Genomic DNA, 24,165 nt, shown 5'->3' with positions numbered 1-24,165 from the left:
TTAACTAGATAAGCTCACTTCATTTCAGTATCATTAAAAGCTAAATCCGGTTAAATACTTGATAGCTCTTTGAAAATGTTATATAATCCATGGGTGTCCTAAAGTTATTGTTAGTGTCAGGGATAAAAAATTCAGTGACATCTTTTGGAAGGATTTGTTCCACCAAGTATGCAACACAATAACCAGGAGCATCACATACCATCCTCATATGGATGAACGATTCAAAGTAGTATATAATTGCCTTGCAGGGTACTTGAGGAGCTTTGTGAATGATTCTCAATTGTAGTGGCACAAATGGTTACACTAGCTACCACACTTTAATACTAGTGACTCCTTTTGAAGCTTTATATGGATATGCACTATTATAACTAAAGGAATAGTTTGGTACTAAATCTAAAGCCCATATTGTAAAAGCTACCTAGCCAGTTTTAATAAGATCCTTCATATCTTAAGGAGTGATATTGAGCAAGCAAGGAATAGAATCAAGCAACACAATGATTTGTAGAGTATTGATTGTGAATTTGAAATAGGAGATTGGGTATTTGTCCAACTCTAATTGTATAAGAAAAATTTGCTTAAAAACTACAAGAATGATAGACTTGTGACCAAGTTATATTACTTTACTTAATCTAAAAATAAGTTGGTAGGTCAATGGATATTCCAACTAGGGAGATGCTACATAATATTTTTCATATATTATACCTACGAGAAAGTTGGGACCAATAACCTTAGCTCATGGAGTTATGCCTCTTTGATGAAGAAGGAAGACTAGTAGCGAAACTATAGGTGTCTTAAATGTGATAACCAAATCCGTTCATTCAAGTGTTAATGATCATCTATCAAGTGACATACCCTACTTGAAGACAAACTGACATGGGAGAATGATGAATTTATGCTAGGGCACATTTCATTTAGTATATATGTAAATTAAGGTTGTACCTTTTGTAAATCTCTCCACTTATTAATCAAATCTATTTAATGTATATCTGGTTTCATTTCCTATAACACTTCTAACAATGTGTGTGTGTGTGTATATATATATTTTTTTTTTTTCTTTTTGGTTCCTTTTTTCTTTGTTTTTCTTTTGGTAGGGTGGGTTGCGAGGGTCTTCCTTGACCTGAAACCACATACACCCTCATTTGTAGAGATCGGTTACAACTTTCGCAATGATCTAAGGTAGAGTGCACTCCTCTAACTTCTTTCATGTGAAGAAAGTGTCTACTTCCATGAGCGTACTACCTTGAGTCTAGGTGACTTCACATGTACAAGATATTGTTTGCTGTAGAACTTGGAGCTTGGAGATTAATGTCTAGATATACCCTCCACCAAAATGAATTATCTTGCAGACTTCAAATAGGCCATGCTCCAAAGAGGAGAATAATTTAACCTATAACTTTTGCATAGCTTTGTGGGGTATGCCATAGATTTGTGCTTATCTATTGTAACATTTCTTGTTCTTTTCTGATAGTGACCTTTGGGCTATTTTTATCTTTTCTTATGTTATTTTATCATCATTTATTGTTTAGATGTAATACTTATGTAACATTCTAAAGGTACTGCCTCGTTGATGGTGGTTTGTGTCCACATGATAAATTTCCATTTAAATTTCTATGTCGTGTTGCAAAGATCTTCAACTAAACAAACTCTAATATAGAAAACAACAATGATTATTTATGGCATTGCTGATTCTTTTTCTCCAAACTACACTATTTCTTTTTATTGAAAATTTTATGAGCATAATATTTTCCTAGTCTTTGGAGGTTTCCTCCCACTAACAAGAACTTGGTTACTTTTGTAGTGTGGGAACTAACATAGTGTCTCAATATTGCAGTTTACCAATGGTTATACGCAATGTTTTGGAAATCTTGTTACAAATTCCCCCTATGGATGAGGGTATTGAACATTTAGAGGAAGAAATGTGGAGTAGCTTTATTGGTGAGCATTTTCCTTGTGTATTATATTTCTTGGAGTAATATATTTCTTTTCCTTTCTGTGTATATTCTTTGTTGAGCTCAATATTTGCATTTACAAGGTAGTTATCCCTTGCATTATCTTTTGGTAGTTATCTTCTTGCACTTTTGTCACTAGAGGTTGTAAGGTTGTTGTTATAAAAGTGTCTTCATAGATTATAGGAGAGCCACCCATGTGATATGAACGGGGCTTTGGTCTCCTAGCCCCTTTTTTTCTTTTCTTTTAACATTTCAAGAACTTATATTGGGTGATCACCTTACCTTGGGATGAATCAACAAGCTTCTTATCCCATTTAAATAATAATAAATGTCACTTGGATCTATTTGATTAGGTGAACACCTTGTCTTGGGATTCATTCTCAAGTATGATGTGTTGAAATTGTAACTAGAGTTGGTCTTCATAATATAAAATTATCATTGATGTATTTATTATAGTCATTTATATTTTTGTCAAAGCATGTTCTTCATGGTCAGAGTCAAAAGAGTAATAAAGAATTTCAACACTCTTCAACCCTCTTGGACGACTATATATAAGAAACAATTCGACCTCTTGGAGAACGAATTCATTTATCACATCATTTATCATTTTCTGCACCTAGACAACAAGAAGAAAGGTCGAAGTCAAATGAGAGAGAAGGGAGTCAAAGGAGGAGAAGAAATTGAAGTTTTCTACCCTACTAAAACTTGCATATGCAAAATTTGTGGCATTTCTGAGGTAATTTGCAAGGTTGAGATTCAGCCTTTACTGCAGGGCTGAAATTTTTAGTTTGGACTTAGTTTTGAAGGGGTTTGACCAACACTGACTTTGGCTTGTTGAAGGAGAGTTGGAGGAGGGCATGACTCAGAATCTTTGTGGCAGTTTGGTCTTGGATATCCCATTTTGATTTGATTCTATAAGAGAAGGATTCTTGGGTTTCCCTTGTGGGTTTTGCCTTGGCTAACAGCCTAATTTTGGTGTCTATTGTCTCATTGTGATCTATGTTTTTGTACATTTGTATGATTGCTTGGTGAAGAAGACATTTAACATTCACAATTAATTATCAAGAAGAGGAATCAAGCATTAATCTACACTACTCTTGGTTTCTCAACATGGAATCAGAGCTAAGGTGAAGGAAGGAAGCCTGAAGATCACATTTTGTTGGCACTCTTGATTGAAGACATCCTTGTAGCAACACTCTCTCTCTTTCAATGGTCAAGTACATGAAGAAAGGTTCGAAGGCTTTAAGTATTCTCCTTGAATCCATCAAAGGATACATCACCAACTTTGTTTCTAAACTATCTAAGGAAGTATGGAAGTGTTTACCCTACTCTAGTCTCTTACAGGTTCAATTGAAGATGGCAACATATGGGTAATCGATCGTGGAGCTTCAAGGCATATGATAGGTGAACGTGGACATTTCATCACTCTATCAAAAGAAATATCTTCTCACAAAGTTGAACTTGGAGACAAAAATAGCTATTTGGTCAAAGGCATTGGATCTACCTCCATCGAGGTAGAATCTGGTGGGAACATTCATCTCAACAACATCCTCTATGTTCTAGGTTTGAAAAAGAAATTACTTGCTATTTCTTGTTTAGAAGATAAAGGAGACAAGATAACATTTATAGATGCCAAGGTGGTTGTTTGGGCTAAGGGATCTAGTATAGATAATGCCAAAATTATTGGGATTCATGAGGGGAGGTTGTATATACTTGTAACTCCTCCTCCTCAAACTTTAGTGCACAGTCACATCAATCCATGTGAATTGTGGCATAAAAGATATGGCCATCTCCATTACAAGATATTGCCATCCTTGAGTCAAATGGTTACAAGTATGCCCCAATTGAAAGAAGAACATGAAGGAGTTTGTAAAGGGTGTGCTCTTGGCAAAAATGTGAAGAAGCCATTTCCTAGTAGTGACTCAAGATCCAAAGAAATCTTGGACCTAATTCACTTTGATGTTTGTGGCCCAATGTCTGAAAAATCACTTGGTGGTCATCTATACTATGTAACATTTATTGATGACTATTCTAGAAAGACTTGGATATATTTCTTGAAGTCTAAAGATGAAGTATCGACAAATTCCAAGAGTTCAAAGCCGAAGTTGAAAATATGACAGAAAGGAAGATCAAGACCTTATCATCTGATAATGGAGGTGAATATACATCTAAACAACTTATGGCCTTTTGTAAAGAAGTTGGGATTAAAAGGGCGCTGATAGTTCCCTGTAGTCGCCAACATAATGGTGTAGCTGAAAAGAAGAATCGATCTATTGAAGAATGTGTAAGAGCCATGTTGCATGATCAAGATCTTCCAAAATTCTTATGGGGAGAAGCCTCCATGACTGTAGTCTACATTCAAAATAGAAGCCATCACAGAATTCATGGCGACATAACTCCAGAGGAAACCTTTACTAGAAAGAAGCCTTATGTTGATCATTTCAAAATCTTTGGATGTCTAGTCTACATTCATATTTCCAAGGACAAGAGAAAGAAGTTATATCCTACAAGTATGAGAGGAATGTTCTTTGGATATAACAACTCATCCACGACATATAGAATCTACATCAAAGAACAACGCATATTGAAGTGAGTAGAGATGTCACATTTGATGAAAGTGTTGCATACAAGAAGTCCAAAGATATCCCCATTGACTCTGATGAATAAGGACTTGTCTTTCCTAATGAGGATAGTCCATGACAAACCATTTCTTCGGAACCCGAAGCTGATCATCATGAAGAACCAAAATGACCAAGCGAACCTATATAACTTGTTATTATTCTAGAAACTAGAAAGAGACCTGCTTGGCTTAGAGCAAGTTTACAAGAAGTTGAAGGACATGCAGGCCGTTACCCACCACCTATGGGTTGTATCCACATGAGAAAATTTTCTTCTAGATGGTCCTCAATTGACAGCTAGCAGCCCCTTATATCCACTAGATAGCTCGATGTGCCACTATCTCCGCCACCTGAGCCAACCATGTGGTCACTCTCCCATTTGTTATGATCGTATGTTTGAAGGTGGGCCTATTGACCTCGAAGGTATGATGTTTCATTGGTATAGTTGAGTAATTTTGCTTACTTATCATGGATAGTTTTGGGCATGGATTGATGGGGGGTGGGTTCGCAGAAAGAGTGGTCTAGGTCTGTGCACTTGTCTCCTCTGCTCGAGTTGGTGGTTAGCCTTGTGTCCTAGTCCCGTGGGATCTCCTTTACAGGCTATTAGCTTTAGGGCTGACACTACATAGGAAATCTCGATTTTGGTTGTGGTCCCGCTTCCCCACACCATATACATCACTTCCCTCCACTCAATTTAACCCCTTTCATCACTTTTCCCATATGAGTCCACATTTGTCCACTGGGTCCACAAAGGGTTAGCCTCCCCCTCCCCTTGTCCACACTTTGGGTTGGTCTTGGAACGATGCCCCGAAGGTTGATGCAGCTAAAAAGAAAATAAAAAGCATAATTTGGCCACTTTCAACGACAAATGTACCACAAAATGTAAAAAATGGTTGGGACATACAAATTTAGCACGTGGGCAAAAGGCAAACATGAGCTCTACCCCCTCTGCTTTAAGGAACCAACGATTGTCCCAACCCCTGGTGGGAAATGAACTGCCCCACCTTAAAGGGGGTATCTATTGCTATATCCTACACATCATACTTTCACCCCCTGGAGCCCCGAGTAGTTATAAAGAAAAATTAGTTAAAGGAAAAAGGTATATGAAGAAGGGTTGAAAAACAAAGGTCATGGTAACTACCCTTGTACCATGGCCTATGGCTTGGTGCTTTCCCCTATCCCCACTTCATGCCATCATTATATCACATGCCACATACCACTTGATGGATGTACCATGGACAAGTCACCCCCTTTAAAGGCCGAAACCACCTAATAGGGTCCTTGGTTAACCTCCTTATTGAGCTTCGAGAGACTTGTACATGCCAAAACCTACTATGGAAGGGCATGCCACCATGAAGTGTCCAATTGATTCCATTATTTGTAAGCTCTTTTACTTGATTACTCTAATGATCTGTTGTATTAGAGAGGGAGGGGATGCATTGGATCTTATGCAAGATTGCAGGTGGGTCTCCATTAGGGGTTTGGTCTCCCTATACGGGGTCCAAGCCCCTAGAGGGCCACATTGCTACTTGTAAGGTGAGTGTAGAGAGCCATGGGCCTCCATCATAGCAGAGAGTACTTCATGGATCCCAAGCACCATTCATTAATTGCTTGTGTTCCACCTTTTGGATGAGGGTGATGCACCTGAATCACCATGCCCAACTGACTTCACACTTGTACCACACACTTGGCATAGGTTCTAGGGTCCAGATGAGGACGTGTCTCACTGCGAGAGACAAAGGGAGGGCTTATGTCATCATCCTAGCCCTTAGAGATGGTTTACATGCATTATTGATCCACTTGGAGACCCATGAGGATGTCATTGTGCCCCCACACCCACTTGGGGACACCACATGTGACTTTTGGATATCAAGGGGCCAACCCCTCATCCACTATGTTTGGAGTCTGTTCTTTCACCTTGGCACACTTTTTTGACTCCATTAAGCCTTCTCAATGGGCCAATGACTCATTATTTTTACCATTTTGCCTTGTTGAGAGGCTTATCTCTCTATTTTGGAGCTATCTTGGTGGGCTTGTCACCAAGGGATGTTATTGTTGCACATTATTTTATTATTTGGGGCTTAATTAGGCCTAACTAGGCAAATAGAACTCTTTAGAGAGGATACAAATTAATGAGAGGCTCATTCATTCCTCTCATCATCACTTGGATTGGATTAGTATCCCTTGAGAGATTTTTGCACTTGTTTCGGGGACGATATTTTTGGAGTTTCTGGATGCACTATGATGTTTGGATTTTCGCTATTTGTCTTTGGAGCTTCTTTATAATGCAGAGTTGATGAAAGGATATACTCTCTCTCTCTCTCTCTCTCATGTAAGTAAAATTTTAATGCTATTCTTGTTATCTTACTTGTCTATTGCATGTTATTGTTATCATTATTCTTGTATGGGTTAAAGTAATGCGAAATCCTTATGGAAACATGGACTATGTGATTTAATGCATGCATTGCTCTTTGAGGGAGTGGGTGAATGTTCCTAGAGGAACCTCTTAGGTTGATAGACCTCGAAACTTCATTTTCTTTGCAATTCGAAGTATAAATCCCTAAATGACCTTGTTGTTGTACCTTGAAAGGCTAGCCAAAGTCATCTAGGGATCCTTAGCATATGAAAATTCTTGATCTAACTGTATGCTGACTCCATTAAGCCTAAGAAGCAAGGCACTAATCCTCTCATCCCTTTGGTGATCAAATTACCCCTCTTTTTCTCATATTTTGCAATTCTAGGCCTAACCCTAGTAGGTTACCTAGGGCATCAAGCTAAATCTTTTGTAGTCATCCAAACACCTTAAAACTTGGTCCACAATTGCATTGGGGTTTTCTCAAGGGGTTCTCCAAATTTAAGCACAATCCGATGGTGGAATCCCGAGATATTGCAAGCCCTAGCTCGAGGATCATTTCTCTCCCTAGGTTGACTTGGGTTAATGTCCTCATTTGGATCATTGCATTCAAGATTCAAATGAAAATTAGTCCTTTGATCCTATTCTCCTCCCTAAATAGGTCAAGCCCCAATAGTGTTGATCAAACTTTACATCCTTGAACTAGTTTGGGTCCGCTTTGGCTTTTTGTGGTCCCACAACCTTATAACTCAAATTCCACAAGGATTGCATAAAAGCCATTTCTCCACAAGGATTCTTAGATCTAGGAAGCCTTTTGTCAAGGGATATTCCCCAAACCTAGGCATAAGTATCCTCTTAACCCTTCCTAAAGAGCCCATGACCTCGCTTCTTAAGCAAGTAAGCCATATAATTGAGCCTCTCTTGTGAATATGCTTTAGGAATCAATCTCCATCGTTTTTGTGACATATTCATCCTCATGATTCCTTATATACCGGGACTCGTCCCATCGGCGAAAGTCCGTAAAGAGAAGGGAGCTATAGCTGAGGTGACAGTGGGCTATTAATCCATTGTTGCCCCTTGACCTATTGTTGCTCTATAGGATCCCCTCCTAGGAGCCTTGCTAGTTTGAGCGGTAACACAACCCTAAGAGGAACATTCAGAGAAAGAAAGAGATCCAAAAGATATTCTAGTTATGCCGCAAATATGGCCAAACTCATTGAAGCAAAACCTTCTACTTACGTAAAGGCAGTCAAACATCATGTATGGAAGAAGGCAATGATGGAAGAATACCGATCAATAATGAATAATGATGTTTGGGAAATTGTTCCTAGACTAAAGAGTAAATCTGTTGTTACTTCCAAATGGGTGTATACGATCAAGCATGCAACTGGTGAGAGCATCGACCAGTGTTGCGGGGGAGTGCCCCCCCCGATCTCGCTCCTAATCCGTGCTCCGGGCGGGAGCACGCTCCCGATAAAAAAAATTTGCGCTCCCTACCATATCCGGGAGCGACTGCGGGAGTGTCGCTTCTGTCGCTCCGGGAGCGAAATTTAAAGCCCGAGAGCGGTCAGGGAGCGATCGCTCTCGGGCTTTAAATTTCGCTCCCAGAGCGACGCGCGCGGAGGCCGAGAGTGAATTCGGTAGAAAAAAATTCGCGCTGCTAAAAAATCGAATTTTTTTTTATATAATGAGGGAGGGAGGGCTTTTATATTCATTGTGACTTGAGTGAGACTGAGAGCAAAGTGCCAAGGAGCAAGGAGCAAGGAGCAAGGAGTCTTGGACGCATTTGAGGTAGGTTAGCAATTTTTTTTTAATGTTTATTAATTTACTCCTAATTTCTAAATAAATAAATAAATTTTTCTCTATTTCGGTTTCCCATTAGGCCATTCCCATTCCCATTCCATTTTATTAAATTTTGCAGATTCAAAACTACAAATTTCAAACATCATGGTTATATTTCTTGGCATTTTCTTCTTCTTGGTTCTTTTTCTGGTTATTATGGTGCTGGAGAGTAGGAAAAGGAGGGTTCAAAATGAAGGGGGGGATGAGGAAGGGGGACAAAGTGGATTTGATGAAAACCCCGGTGAGGAGGAGCTGGAGGAGGGTGAACATGATTCAGCAGCTGAAAAAACTCAACAAGACCAAACCCCATTGTGGAAATATGTTAACAGGCCTGAAGCAGGGAAAGGGGGTGGAACCACTAAATTTCATTGCCCTCATTGCAACAATAATTACAAAGGTTCATACACCCGTGCCAGGAAACACCTCTGCGGGAAAATGCCATGGGATGGAGATAAACAAATAGGAATCAAAACTTGTGTAGGTGTGTTAGTAGCAGATAGAGCCAAATACATAAGTGAAGAGGAGGAAGCCCAATACAAATCTAAAAAATCAAGGGGTTTCTTTGAACCAAGCTCACAATCACAAGCATAAAGAACTCCTTCAGCATCCTCCAAAGGCAATGGATATGGAGGCATAGGGTCACTAGCTTTAAGGCGTAGAACCATATCAGATTTCCTTGATGAAGGGTGTAGGAATGATGTGGATTCAAAAGTCTACAGGTTTCTCTATGCATGTGGGATACGAAATGGTTTCTGCCATAAATGATGCCCCTAAAGGATACAAGAGCCCTGGGTATGAGAAGGCAAGAACCGTTGGAATTGATCATGAAAATGCAAAAATATCACATTCTTTGAATAGAATGACAAGTTCTTGGACTGACCATGGGGTGTCCATTGTATCTGATGGATGGACAAATGTAATAGGTAAGCCATTGATAAGTGTTCTTGCTATGTCCGTTAGTGGTGCCATCTTTTTAAATGCATATGATTACTCAGCCAAGTTCAAGACCGCCATCAACATTGCAGAAGCATTACTTGAAACAATTGACCGTATTGGGCCATACAATGTCATCCAAGTCACCACTGATAATGCTCCTAATTGTAAGGCAGCAGGAGCAATTATTGAGGATAAATACCCCAACATATGTTGGTTTGGGTGTTTGGTTCACACATTGAACCTTTTGATGCATGATGTTGTTAAGAACAAAAATGAACAATACAAATGGATTGGTGATTTGTACAAGAAAGGCAAACAAATGATAAAATTTATTACAAATCATAACAATACCCATGGCCTTTTCCGCAGTCACTCAAGATTGGAGTTGTTGAAGATTGCGAGGACTAGATTTGGTAGCTATTACTTCACCTTCAGGTGCCTTTTGTAGGTAAGAGAGTCATTGGCTAGCATGGTATCAAGTCCACACTGGCAGGTATTAAAGGAAAGGGCTACAAATGCAGTTGGCAGGTGAGGTTTTGAACTGGTGGAGGAGGCCGCTCTTGATGGTATGTTTTGGGCACGTGTGAGGCAAGTATTGGATTTCACCAAGCCCATTTATCACGGTTCGGTTTGCAGATACAGATAAACCAATGATTGGCGAGGTGTATGCGCAGATGGATACCATGTTGGGGCAAATTAAAGATATTGTTCATAACAATGATCCCAACTCGTACAAACTGATTCACGATTTTGTGTGTACGGTGGAATAAACTTAATCTTCCACTACATTGCTTGGTGTATATCCTTACACCAAAATACTACTCTACATCTTGGTTGGGCCAACCTGCACCAGGGGTGGGGTTAGGACCAAACCCCATATAGATGAAGAGGTATCTAAAGGATATTTGGAAGCATTAGAAAAGTTGATAGCTGATAGGGAGGAATGTGCGAGTGTGCGCCTTGAAATAGGCAGATACTTCAGTAACACTGGTTTGTTTGGTACCTTCCATGCAATGGAAGACAGAGACAAATTTGATGCTCTCACATGGTGGGACACATATGGTGGCCATGGACTTTTGCCAAAATTGGCAAAAAAAGTTCTATCACAGGTTGTAAATACTTCTTCTGCAGAGAGGTGTTGGAGCACCTATAGCTTCATACATAATTTGAAAAGAAACAGACTCAATGAAAACCAGGCATAAAGCTTGGTTTATGTGCACTACAACTTGAAGTTGTTGAGTCATTACTGTGATCGGGCTTATGAGGATCCAACATATAAAATCTAGGACAACCACCCAGAGGATGACAATTTGGAGGATGGCACTATACATCTTGAAGAACTGGAAGAGGAACTTATAAGGGAGGAAGATGAAGCAGCAACCATGCCACCTCCACCATCCAGTAGCAGTGCTCGAGTTCCGAGTCTTGTTCCTTTGCTGTCCCCACCTCCATCTACACCCTCACGTGGAGGGCATGTGCCTTCTAGTTTTGGTCGTCGGTCTGTGAGGGAGACTCCTAGAAGACCACCACGACCTGCTCATACATTAGACTCTCGCGACAAGGGCCACATGCAGTAGTAGATAATAGATTTACAGTTTACTTGTCTTTTCTAGTTTCTATTAGTTTTCATAACTGTTGAGTCTTGAGTCTTGACTCTTTCATATCATAATGATATTTTTTGTAAACAATATATGAATGTGAATCGTGACAATGAAATTTTGAAGTTTGAAGTTGGAAATTATAACTCATTGGTAATGATTTTGAATTATGAATATGATGCTTTGTGAAAGTTGTTTCATTTCATTTCATAATTCATTTTATAACATTTCATTTCATGTTAAGTTGTTAACAGTTAGATATTATTTCTTGTAATGGTTAAACTTAGCTTACAAGTTCAACTTTGGTGATCAATGATGATAAATGTTATATATTGAATTTTCAATTTTGAAAGCTTGAAGTTGAAACTTTAAGATTGATGAATCATGATTCATGAGACTCAATTGTGGATGTGGTTGATGAAGATTATAACTTCTAGATGATTGATGTTATATGGTTCAATGATCAATCTATGTATTTTTATGTTTTTTATATCTAATTCATCATTCTACATGTTTTTGTTGACATATATGTACCAAAATATAATATATATATATATATATATATATAAAAATTGCTCCCGGATTTGCTCCCAAACCGGGAGCTTTTGAAAATGTCGCTCCCTCTCCCATTTTCGCTCCCACTCCCCACTTTCGCTCCCACTCCCAAGTAACACTGGTATCGACAAATATAAGGCAAGATTTGTGGCTAGAGGATTCTCTTAACAAGAAGGAATTGATTATGATGAAACTTTTGCTCGTACAACCATATACACAACAGTTAAAACCCTTATTTTTGTTGCATCTAATATTGGAAGGAATATACATGAAATGGGCATGAAGACAACTTTTCTTAATGGCACAATTGATGAAGAAGTTAACATTGAACAATGTCATATCCCCAATAATTGAATTGGACTAAGGAGAAATCCCAATTTTGCAGTTTTGTTTCCTAATAAATATTTTGGTGTTTGGACTTAGGAGAATGGGTTAGAAGACTTGGGATTAATTTTTGCAAAAAGGAAAGGAAGCCAAATTAGGAGAAGTGGATAAAAATAAAAGTGGTGGGTTGTGGGGGCCACACCAAAAAGGGAAATCGAATCCTTAGGAGAAATTTGACCCACAAGGAGGAAAACGCACAAGGGGCTTGAATTGGTGGGGACAACAAGGGTGAGAGAGGAGAGCAACTACAAAAGGAAAAAGAAAAGTCATTTTTGGGGTTCTTTGTTTGTGCATTTAATTTGGAAGTTTGCTTGAGCTGTTCAATGAAGTCAACTGGTGCTTTGAGCACAGGGGTTTCCAAGGAGAAATTCCCGACTCTTTTTTAGCGGACTTAGAGTGCCACCCTAGCAGAGAATTCTAGATCTTATTGGAGAGGAGATTGCTGGAGTTTGTGAGAGTTTTTCCAGCCTTCATTCATCTAGTTTGAACCTCCAGGAGGACACAGTGGAAGAAATCGATTTGCTTGGTTGAGTGCTCTTCAAGGGAAAAATTTAGTTGGAGAATTTAGGAGAATGTGTTTTGATATTGGACCAGATCATGTGGGAAGTTTCAGGTTTGAAGATTGTTGCTCCGTTGAGAACCAAACTCAACATTTCTAGGGCTTGCACAATGTTTTGTTGGGTAGAAATTCGTGGAGTTGTTTCTAGCTGGGTTGTGCAAGGTTGAGGAAGGGATTTCCCTCTCACCTCTAGGAGTATTTGCAAGGAGTTCTACGACCATTTGAGGGAGGAAACACAACTAGATTTGTAGCAGTGGCTCGAGGGGGACGTAGAACTAGTAGAGGGCATAACACCAAAATTGGGCAATTTCAGGAGGTTGGAAACAAATCGAAACCTTTTTGGGTTTTGTTGGTATAGCATCAAGGAGTTTGCTCCTAATTTTGTAGAATTTTGGTGGAGTTTTGGTGCCCCAAACAACAATTGAAAAAATTTCTGGGTTGAATGCACAACTTGGAGGAGCCATTTTGAGTGGAGTAGTTCCGTTATTTTCATCTGGGTATTTACTTGCATACTATAGCAAGCCCAAGTGCACACATTCCATCTCCAGTTGTACTCCGATTTCCATTATTATTAATAAAATGGCTCAGATTTGCTATTGCTGCCCTATGGAGTTCTAAACTTTATTGGCATGCGTTGTGTTCAGATTTTGCTTGAAGTAGTGCTGTAGCTAGTGCATGTTTTGGAATATCATTGCAAATTTCTAGTTAGAATATTACAAAGAACCTCAAGCTTTTGAAGTCCATGGGAAGGAATCCCATGTCCGCAGGTTAAAGAAGGCTCAATATGGCTTAACACAAACCCTAGAGCATTGTTTGCTCGAATGGATGCTTCTCTAATAAGACTTTGGTTTCACTAAAAGTACTGCAGATGCGAACCTCTACATCAAGGTAGTAAAGAACGAGCTCGTGATCATATTGCTATATATGGATGACCTATTAATAATAGGTGTGGAGCATGTTATTTGTCGATGCAATAAGGAACTAGCAGCTGAATTCAATATGAATGACCTTGGTCTAATGCACTATTACCTCGGACTTGAAGTTTGGTAGAAACCTGGCGAAACCTTTCTTGGTCAAGGAAAACATGTGATCAAGATTCTACATAAATTTGGGATGATGGATAGTAAACCCATGGCAACACCCAGTGTTGAAAATATCGGTATCGGCAAAATATCGGCAAGGGTCCAGAAAATATCTTATCGACAATATCGGCGAAAATATCGGCAAATATCGCCAAGCATAATTTTTTTTTTTTCAAATTTTTAAATATAGCCGATATTTTCAAAATATCGCGATATTTTGCCGATATTTTCCGATATTTGCCGATATTTTGAAAATATCGCGATATTATCAAAACAGAAAATATTGCGATATTTTCTCGGCGATATATCGTTTTGCCGAAAATATCGCGATATTTTCGAATATCGCCGATATATCGCTGATATTATCAACAGTGGCAACACCAATGATCATTTTGAAGAAGTTGAGAAGTCAATCTTCATACTATAAAATTACCATTGATGTATTTATTATATTCATTTATATTTCTTTAAAGCATGTTCTTCATGCTCAAAGTCAAAAGAGTAAAAAAGAATATAATGAGTCAAAAGGATATTTATTTGTGTTAGAAAATCAAAAAGGCTGAAAGAATTTTTTATGTTGATAATTACTTATAATATCTTTGTGTTCTTATTAAATTTCTTATGTTCTTTTTATCTTTGTTTCATCAAGCAATCATTAGAACTAAACACGAAGATCGATGACACCAGATGTAGGCACTCAACCAGAGCTAAAACCCCTCTATAGTGGAAAACTCAGTGGAACTCTTCCACTAGCATATTCACGCTGAGATAAACCAAGACCCTAAACCAAAAGACCTTCCTCCACCAAATCAACCTTCCAATATGATTTAGCAAACATGAGTAGTCTCTTCTTGTTGAGCAACTACAACGGAGCAACAACCCAGAATTTCGCCGCCCAACAACTCCAGAATTTCGGCCCAACTACAATATTGCAGTTTTGTCCCTTCCAACAACTTAGTAGCTACACACGAGAGAGAGAGAGAGAGAGAGAGAGAGAGAGAGAAACTTCTTGTGCTTGATAGAGACCTCCTACTCCTTCGCTAGCCCTTTCCACCTTCTTTGAATTTCACCCTTTTTACTACTCCCAACAACTGCAAATTAAATTTGGTGAGTGTGTGCTCCAAATGAGGTCGAGTTGCTGCCTTTATATAGGAGATTCTGCCCCTCAATTAGGCAAACTTGTCCAGTTTGAGGCCGACTTGGTGGAGAAGGCCTAAGAGTCCTAATTTACACCAAAATAAATGTGTTTCTTGATTGACAATGCCAAAGAAATGTTATGAAACCAGCTCACAAAAAGATAGAAAAGATAGATCAACGCCTTAGAAATCAACCTCTTTGAGGGGGCAACCTCCTTTACATTACACAAATGAACAATTCTTGGATGATACAAATGACAAAACCCTCTTTCTATATATAGGAGTCTAAGGGGTCACAATATAATCAAAGCCGACAACAATAATTAAAAGCTATTGCACCCAAAGGATTGTAGCCATTGGACTCCTAGTATAACATCAACACCACCCTTTGGAATGGAAAGCACTGCGCTATTCAATATATATTCTCCCATGGATAGCTTGATATTATGACACTTTCCAGAGCAATTTATGGTTCCTCCACTTGCAACCATCACTTGACACTCTGGTGCTGGATATAGGAAGCAATTCAATTCCTTGGCTATTTTACAATGAACAAAATTATGGGTATTGTCCGAATCAATGAAGACTATTACCTTTTTCTTCTTGATATGTCCTTCTGTCTAGATAGTTTTAGGAGTGGTAATTCCGGCCAATGCGCTACAAGATATGGTCGAATTCATTTCGTCTTTCTCTAGGGTTTGTTCTTGGTGTATATCCTCTTCTTTTGACGTTTCTTTTTCTTCCTCCTCTTCACAAGCTATGTAAAATAATTTCTTTTCAGCACACTTATGACCTTTAGTGTATTTGTTATCACAACTGTAACACAACCCTTTTGCTCTTTTTTCTTTTAATTGTTGTGGTGTCAACCTTGTAGGTTGTGGAAGGCTAGGGGAAACAACGCTTACATCTTTATAATTGTGAGTGGTAGGCTTCTTTGTTGCCATAATTTTGCTTTCCATTTTTCTTGCCAACCTGAATGCCTTCTTCAATGAATCAGGTTCCCAAAGGCGAACTTCATGTTGGATGTTATCCTTTAAAGTCCCTATGAACACATCAATCCTATGCTCCTCTGGAATATCTTTTACACTTATATTCAATTTTTGAAAGTCCTCAATGTGCTCCATAATTGAACCCTTTTGTTTGAGGTTTATAAATTAGCTAAAAAAAGTGTTGCTTTTTGTATTCTCATAATGTGCTATCATTTCATCTGTAAAAATTGCCCAAGTTACAATTTGTTTACGAGAGAAAAGCCATCGATACCATACAATCTGATTTGGTTCCAAATATAAAGTTGCAATGCATACCTTTTGTGTGTTTTGCACATTATGGAGATCGAAATATTGCTCCATCTATAGTATCCATGTTACGCGATCCTTGCCATCAAACTTTTTCATATCGGCCTTTGGAACATGGTGGGTCTTTGATCCAACGTTAGAGTCTATGAAATCATGATTTAACATTTATTTTGTTCTCATCATGAGTTTCTTGTACTACCCTTTTGCCATTAGTAAGCATTTCTTGTACAAACTTTTCAAATCTGTCTTCAAATCTTACATCTTAGCTTCCACGCCTTTCTTTAAACCATGCATCTTAGCTTCTAAGCCATCCATCTTAGCTTCCACATTATTCATCTTAGCTTCCTCGTCATTCATCTTAGCTTCTACGCCTTTCTTTAAACCATCCATCTTAGCTTCCACACCTTTTTTTAAACCATCTATCTTAGCTGCCACGCCATCCATCTCAGCTTCCACGTCTTTCTTTAAACCATCCATCTTAGCTTTTGTTACTTTTTGTGAGAGTGAATTTTGTTGCACTTGGTCTCGTAATTTTGATAAATCATGTTGCATTTCTTCCTCTTCTTCATGAGTCATGCTAGAGCTTTCAGGTTGTTTACTAGGTGTTTCCATTTTCTTTCTTCGGGGCATCAATTAATGATAATTATGCTTCACTATGCCCTTTGAATTCCTTCAAACTAATTTTTCAAACCAAACTTATGCAAAATTAAAAAAAAAAAAAAACTATACACCTTTTTTCACTTTGTAGGAGCTCGATATTGTATCTGACGTATCTCTGAATTTTCGGATCTCCAAAGTCTGAAATTGTGAACTGTGGTAGCCCTTTGAGACCACTTTCCAACACCATTGGATTCTCCAAAAAAGCGTTATGCACAATCTCCCAGGATGACCTGATTATACACTTTTTCAATAGAGTGAACTTGTACGAAGTACCACGTGTCACTTTTTCAACCTTTGGACTTGAAAACGATGCACAAAAAACTGTATTCTGTCCTCTTTCTGTAACTTCTTACGAAATTTCAATATGATACCATATGTTATGAAACCAGCGCACAAAAAGATAGAAAAGATATATCAATGCCTTAGAAATCAGTCTCTTCGAGGGGGCAACCTCCTTTGATACAAATGACAAAACCTCCTTTCTATATATAGGAGTCTAAGGGGTCACAATATAATCAAAGACGACATAACAATAATAATATAAGGGCACACAAATAACAATAGTGGGCTTCTATGGGGTACAATAATAATAATATGGGGACAATAGGGGCACAACAATAACAATAAGGACTACAATGATAGTAGTAACGGGGGAATCACTAGTATTATAGGGACCTAACAAGAAGGGTCTATTACATTATGACATGGACAAGTACACTTGACATAAACCCTAGAAGCCTACAACGGAGGCTTTGACCTAAGAACAATTGACCCAAGCATGAAACCCAATGCTTTAACAATCTGTTTTTTTAATAATAAATTTCCCTTTTCTTTCTTTTGACAAATACATTACATCATGACTCAAATAAAGTTATGAAGACCAACACTAGTTACATTCTTCAACAATTTGATCATGTCCCATTTGGACATTTGTAAGAAAAAGGATTTAAATTTTATTTTTGAGTCATAAGCCCACAAGAAGACGAAGTTGGCCTTCCTTGGACAAGTCGACCTATTCGACCCTCCTGGACAACTATATGAGAAACAATTCGACCTCTTGGAAACCAATTCATTCATCACAACATCTATCATTTTCTGCACCTAGTCAATAAGAAGAAAGGCCGAAGTTAAAGGAGAGAGAAGGAAGTCGAAGGAGTATAAGAAATTGAAGTTTTTCTACCTTACTACAACTCACGTGTAAAATTTCTGTGGCATAACTGAGGTAATTGTAGGGCCAAAATTCGGCCTCTATTGCAACTGGAATTATGAGTTTGAACCATATTTGAAGGGGTTTGACCAATGTTGACTTTGGTTTGTTGGAGGAGACTTGGAATCTTTGTGGTAGTTTGGTCTTGGTCTTGGTCTTGGTCTTGGATATCTCATTTTGATCTGATTCTATAAGAGAAGGATTGTTGGGTTTTCCTCTTGTGGGTTTTGCCCTGGCTAGCAGCCTAATTTTGGTGTCTATTGTCTCATTGTGATATTTATGTTTTTGTACATTTGTATAATTGCTTGGTGAAGAAGACATAACAAGTAATAAGAAGTCATCTAACATCCACAAGTAATTATCAAGAAGAGGAATCATGCTTTAATCTAGACTACTCTTGGTTTCTCAACATGATTTACCTTCCATGAAGTTGGTTGACACGTGTGGCATGCACGATCATGCCCTAGAGCATCCATGCACTTGTCTTGAGGGGAAGTCCAGACATGTGAAGGATGAATGTTTGCACATGGGGGGAGCAATCACTTTACACACAATTTGAGGAGCATTAGGCATAGGGAGGGTGGTCATTTGTACATTTGGCACATAATTGATGGAGGAGTGCTTTGAATGAGGGCATTTTGTTTTTTGGGCACACAATCTTGTAGGAGCACTTGGCACGAGGACATCATGCTTGGAGGGTACACTAGCTCTGGGAGTTGGATAAGCCTTAGCGTGACAGGTGGACACCAGTGTTTTCAAAACCGTTTTTAAAAACCAGTTACCGGTCTAACCGGTCGGTTAGCAAGGCCGCCGATCTAAACCGGCCAAAAAACCCGGTTGGAAAGGCCATTTCGCCATTTTTTTGCCCTAACCGGTGAAAACCGGCCGGTTTAGGACGGAACCGACCAATTTGTATCAAACCGGCCAGTTCTGTCCTAAACCAGCCGGTTTTAGGCACGCCCACCGTAAAGTTAAAAAAACATATTTTTCACTGTGTTTCAGGGGTGTTGGCAATTAATGGTAATGTTAAATTCTTAAAGTAAAAGTGACATTTCCTTTAATTTTCATTTTCATCCTTTTACTTAAATTTTTAACATTACCATGAAATGACTCAGGATGTTTGAGAGTGGTTTCGACCTCATTGGATTTCATATGGAGAAACTATAATTTTAGATTTCACTCAAAATTTAGCAGAATTAATGGTTTTCAGGATTTCATGGTTTGGGGGTAAACAATAAATGCAATCGGAGCTCCAAATGATGAGCAAAACTCCTGATCTAGATCCCATTGTGTTGGACGATATTGATCCAACATCAAAATGGGTGGAGGAGACTGAAGAACCTGTGTTTGAGGCTGATTTTGATATCGACATGGCTTTAGCAAGGGATGATGCAGATTATGTGGTGGCATCAGAACTAGGATTAGTAGCGGCATCAAGGAAAGGCAAAGAACCAATGGAAGGCACTAGTCATGCAGGTGGACAAACTCGTGCTTCCATTAGGTCCACTTCTATTGTCATTGGTGGCATTGATACTGAGGTTGCAGATCAGGCTAAGGCATCCTTAGACTCTGAACCAGATGATGTCTATGTAGCTCCTGATGGTGATCCTGTGTCTAGTAGTGGTGATAAACTTGATTGATCATGTGTACACTGTAGACTTGTAGTAGGCCAATGGCCTCATAGCTTGCAGCATTGTTTTTGGACTTTATAGGCCATTTAGATCCTCATTTCTTATGTATTTTGCTATTTTGTTGATGATATGTATTGTATTCGGTGCCATTTTGATATATTCACCTTTACATGGTATATAAATGAGCAAACTTTGCATATTTTGTCTCTATTGGCTTGGAATCATGGTTTTACATCTTAAAAATAGTTTTGTTTCATTAAAAATTAACTATTTAATGTATTTTTTAAAAACCGGTTCGTTTAGACCAAACCAGTCCCGGTTAGACCGGTTCCGGTCAGTAAACCGTTCATTAGGTGGACCGGTCCGGTCACCGGTTCCGGTTTTAAAAACATTGGTGGACACCTTGCTTTATGGAGTGCTCCTATGTTAATTTTAGATAAATTGGTATGTTCTATGCTTGCAACAATTACTACAATGTCCTTTTGTTAGCCCAATGACAATTTCAACTTAATTATCAATAGCAATCACATTAACCATTAATCACATTGACAGTAACTATAGATAGAACATAAACAATAAATGCAGAAGAGAAACCAAGACAGGAGAACACTAGTATTTGACGAATGCTGGGGAAAAACCCCAAGATTGGGAAAACCCTTTGATCAATTCTTCTTATTATTATATCAAATGTTCAACAGAGAGAGAGAGAGAGTACAATAATACAAAGTCAAAGTCAAAATTGACTTGCCAAATCATTGTCCAAAACAACCCTGTCAAATTTGCCCTCAGTCAACATTAGTCAAATCAGCGCTAACGAGGAAGTCAACAACTGTCAAAGTATGGTCAAACTTCCCCAAAACAACTCGGTCAAAGGAGAGAGGAATTCAACCTCTCTTGCGGGTCAAAGTTAGTCCAAAATAGTCAACAAATTTGCAGTCAAATTTGGTCAACCTGAAGTCAACCTTGCAGTCAAATAAGTCTATGGTCAACATAGGTCAAAGTGCCCAAATCACCTTGGTTTTTGTGCCAACAAATGTGGCCCGTTGAGATGGAGATTCTCCTTGAAAATATAAGTCAAAAGTTACCTAGAAAGTCAAAGTCAATGCTGGTCAAATTGTAGAAAAACTTCAGATTTTTGGCCCTGTAATTTTCGTCCTCCTTTCTGCCACACGAGCGAGAAAAATCAGCTTCGTAATATTTTTACGAGCCAATCAGATGAGGAGAGAAGGATGTGTGAGTTGATGAGGTGCCAAATGAGGTTTGAGGTCATCCTTATTTATACAAGTCGTTGAGGGTGAAAGGACATATCTGTTGGGCTTCATGAGCCTACGTGATGATGTGGCTGACCTTGACAATTTACTCATGTGCGGGCTTGACCTCAAAAACATATTTCTTGTTGTCCAAATTTAGTGATCTTTAGGTCAATTTTGGTCCTCTTGAAAAGAGGAATTCAATGCAATAATTATCTCCATCAAATGAGCTGTCCAGAGTGGAATTTGCCCCTATTTTCCAATTTAAACACTCCCTCTCAACTAGGGAGAATTCCACATGCCAATATTTGACCATCGATTATCATGCCATCTTGTTATCATGTAGCATCTCTACATCTTGTCTCAACTTTGTTGAACACTGATATAGATAATGAAGAAGAATTGATTGAGAGTGAGTGAAAAGACCTTGCCACCCTCCACTGACAAAAGTCAATCCACATAACTAGGGGTAGAACCCGAATCGGACTTGATCCCAGATCAAGTTGTTGAACACCATGCATCTTAGACATAGGCAGTACGATAGTACATGATGCGTCCATCTATAGTGCTATGGTCCCTATCTACTTTCCCAAGTCATTAGCCAGATGAGAGGTACTTTCCATGAGTCCCGAACATCATGGGTAGGATGTATACTGGGGCATCCGTAGGAGAAGGTGAACCTCTCATCTTGTTCATATGCCATAGGAGAAGGTGAACCACTCATCCTAGGCATATATCATTAGCTATATGGGAAGGTGACCCACTCACCCTGTAGACAACGTACCTATAAGGGAAGGTGAACCACTCAACCTATGGTCAGTCATAGCTCCTAGAAGTACCCCAACCCCCAAGAGTTCCCAGACTCAAGCAGGAACCTCATGGGAGGGTCCTTCTACGACTCCAAGTCTCTCTTAGAAGGCTAAGAATTTGACCTTCCCCAAGGGCTTCGTGAGGATGTCAGCAATCCGCTCATCAGTCCTAATGTGTTGGAGCCTTATTGCTCCCCATTTTTCCATATCCCGGATAAAGCGGTACCTGATATCAATATGCTTGGATCAGTCGTGGAACACAAGATTCTCTAAAAGGTGAACCCACTCTGGTTATCGCAATAGATCACAGTGGTATTTAGGACATGCTCAAATAGCTCACTGGAGAGCTTCCTCAACCAAACAACTTCACAACAAGCCATACTAGCTGCAATGTATTTGACCTCGATAGTGCTTAGAGCAACCAATTTCTGCTTCTCGCTCATCCATGAAATTGAAGCAGATCCCAATGAGAAGCAACATCCTGACGTGCTCTTTCTATGCACCACATTTCCATCCCAGTCAACATTAGAATATCCATGTAGCCTCAAATTCCCGACAGTGTATCTCAACCCATAGTTGATTGTGCCATGGAGATGTCTCAAGATATTCTTAGCAGCAGTCCAAGGTATGTGATGGGGCTCAACCATAAATTGACTCCAAGTATTTACAATGAGGCATATGTCAGTACGTGAGTTTACCAAGAACATTAGCGCCCCCTCAAGTTCTCTATACTCAGAAGGGTTTCCCAATTTGGGTCCAGCAACACTACATAACTTCTTGAAGTTGAGTTCCATCGAAGTAGACACAGACTTGCATTCCACCATCCCACATCTCTCTACTAGCTTCAAAATGTATTTTCCTCGAGGAAGGAAAATCTCGCTTGGGTTTTGCCAGACCTCCAAGCCTAGGAAGTAATGCATTAGTCATAGGTCCGTCATCTCAAACTCGGAAGTCAACTCCCTCTTGCATTGATAAATCAGAGTCTTTGCACCTGTTAGAAAGAGATCATCAACATAAAGGACCAAAATAAGAGGCATGTCCTTTTCAACCTTGAAGTATATGTTAGGATCAAAATAGCTCCGTGTAAATCCTATCTTCGTAAGATAATTGTCAATCCATTTGTACCAAGCCCTAGGGGCTTGCTTCAACCCGTAGAGGGCTTTTTTCAACTTGCATACATGTGTCCTTAGATCTGCTACCTCAAACCCCTGAGGTCGTTCCAAGTAGACTTCCTCCTTAAGCGAGCCATGCAAAGAAAGCAGTATTGATGTCCATTTGATGTAGGCTACATCCTTGATTGGTAGTGAGAGCAATCATAGATCAAATAGTGGTATACCGGGCAACCGGTGCAAATATTTCGTCATAGCCCACTCCTTCCTTTTGAGAGAAGCCACAAGCTACGAACCTGACCTTATATTTTTCAACACTTCCATCAACTCCATGTTTAATTTTGTAAATCCATTTAGAGGTGACCATGGACTTGGCGTTAGGTCTAGGCACCATGTCCCAGATATCATTCTTCATGATCGATTCATATTCCTCATTGATCGCATCTTTCCATACTTGGTGCTTTAAATCTTCTTCAAACGTGCATGGCTCAACTTGAACAATAGTACTCATGGCAACTAAGTACCCTTGATACCTGTTTGGCTTCTTACTTTCACGAAATTTCCCTCTTGGAACAATATGTCTTTCAATGTCTTCGAGAGTGTATTTAAGACATAATGGTCATTTCCTTGAGGTAGAGGGATCACCAGGTGGTGGATCAATAGGATCCATTAGGTCATCAACATCGGACATAGGTTCATCCGTCAGAGGTTCATCTTGTTTTTCAGCAACATCATTATCGTCCTTCCATTGTCGATCTTCAACGTCTTGATCTTCTTCCTTGATTGATTTTCCATCAATGCCTTGATTGTATAGCTCCTTGACCTCTTTCATTAAAATATTAATAAAAGCTAGTTATATATATATATATATATATTAATTATTTTTACAACAGCTAGTTTTGACCAAATATTATTTTATTATTTTAATCCACCTTTAATAATTAATAATAGTATACTTACCTGAGTAATTTAGAATATTCTACTTACCTCATTAACTAATTTAACGACTAGTTTTCAACGACTAATTTTGGGCAATGATGCATCCATACTATTTATTCCTTAATATCGATTGGTTCTTCACCTTGTCCTGAGGATGGACCACATTAGTTGGTTTGAAACGTCGACTAAATCTTGATTATGCGATTAATCCAAAAGACATCTATCTACATTATGGATCACAAAAGTCGTAGAT

At 38.9% G+C, this 24,165-nt stretch overlaps 1 protein-coding gene across 1 annotated transcript in view; it reads left to right on the top strand.

The window, feature by feature from the left end:
* The window catches only part of EMB2762 (CCAAT-binding factor), a 266,353-nt gene that overhangs the window by 131,192 nt on the left and 110,996 nt on the right, over positions 1–24,165 (top strand). The window contains exon 6 of the mRNA XM_089388606.1: positions 1,832–1,935. Coding sequence (XP_089244732.1) covers positions 1,832–1,935 — 104 coding nt within the window. The remainder of the gene's footprint in view (positions 1–1,831; positions 1,936–24,165) is intronic.

This window comes from Pinus tabuliformis, chromosome 1_1 (genome assembly GCF_031772625.1).
Source record: "Pinus tabuliformis cultivar Carrire ecotype Pingquan chromosome 1_1, CPIR1, whole genome shotgun sequence".
NCBI classification, from domain to species: Eukaryota; Viridiplantae; Streptophyta; class Pinopsida; order Pinales; family Pinaceae; genus Pinus; species Pinus tabuliformis.
This window is presented reverse-complemented; position numbering and strand designations above follow the sequence as displayed.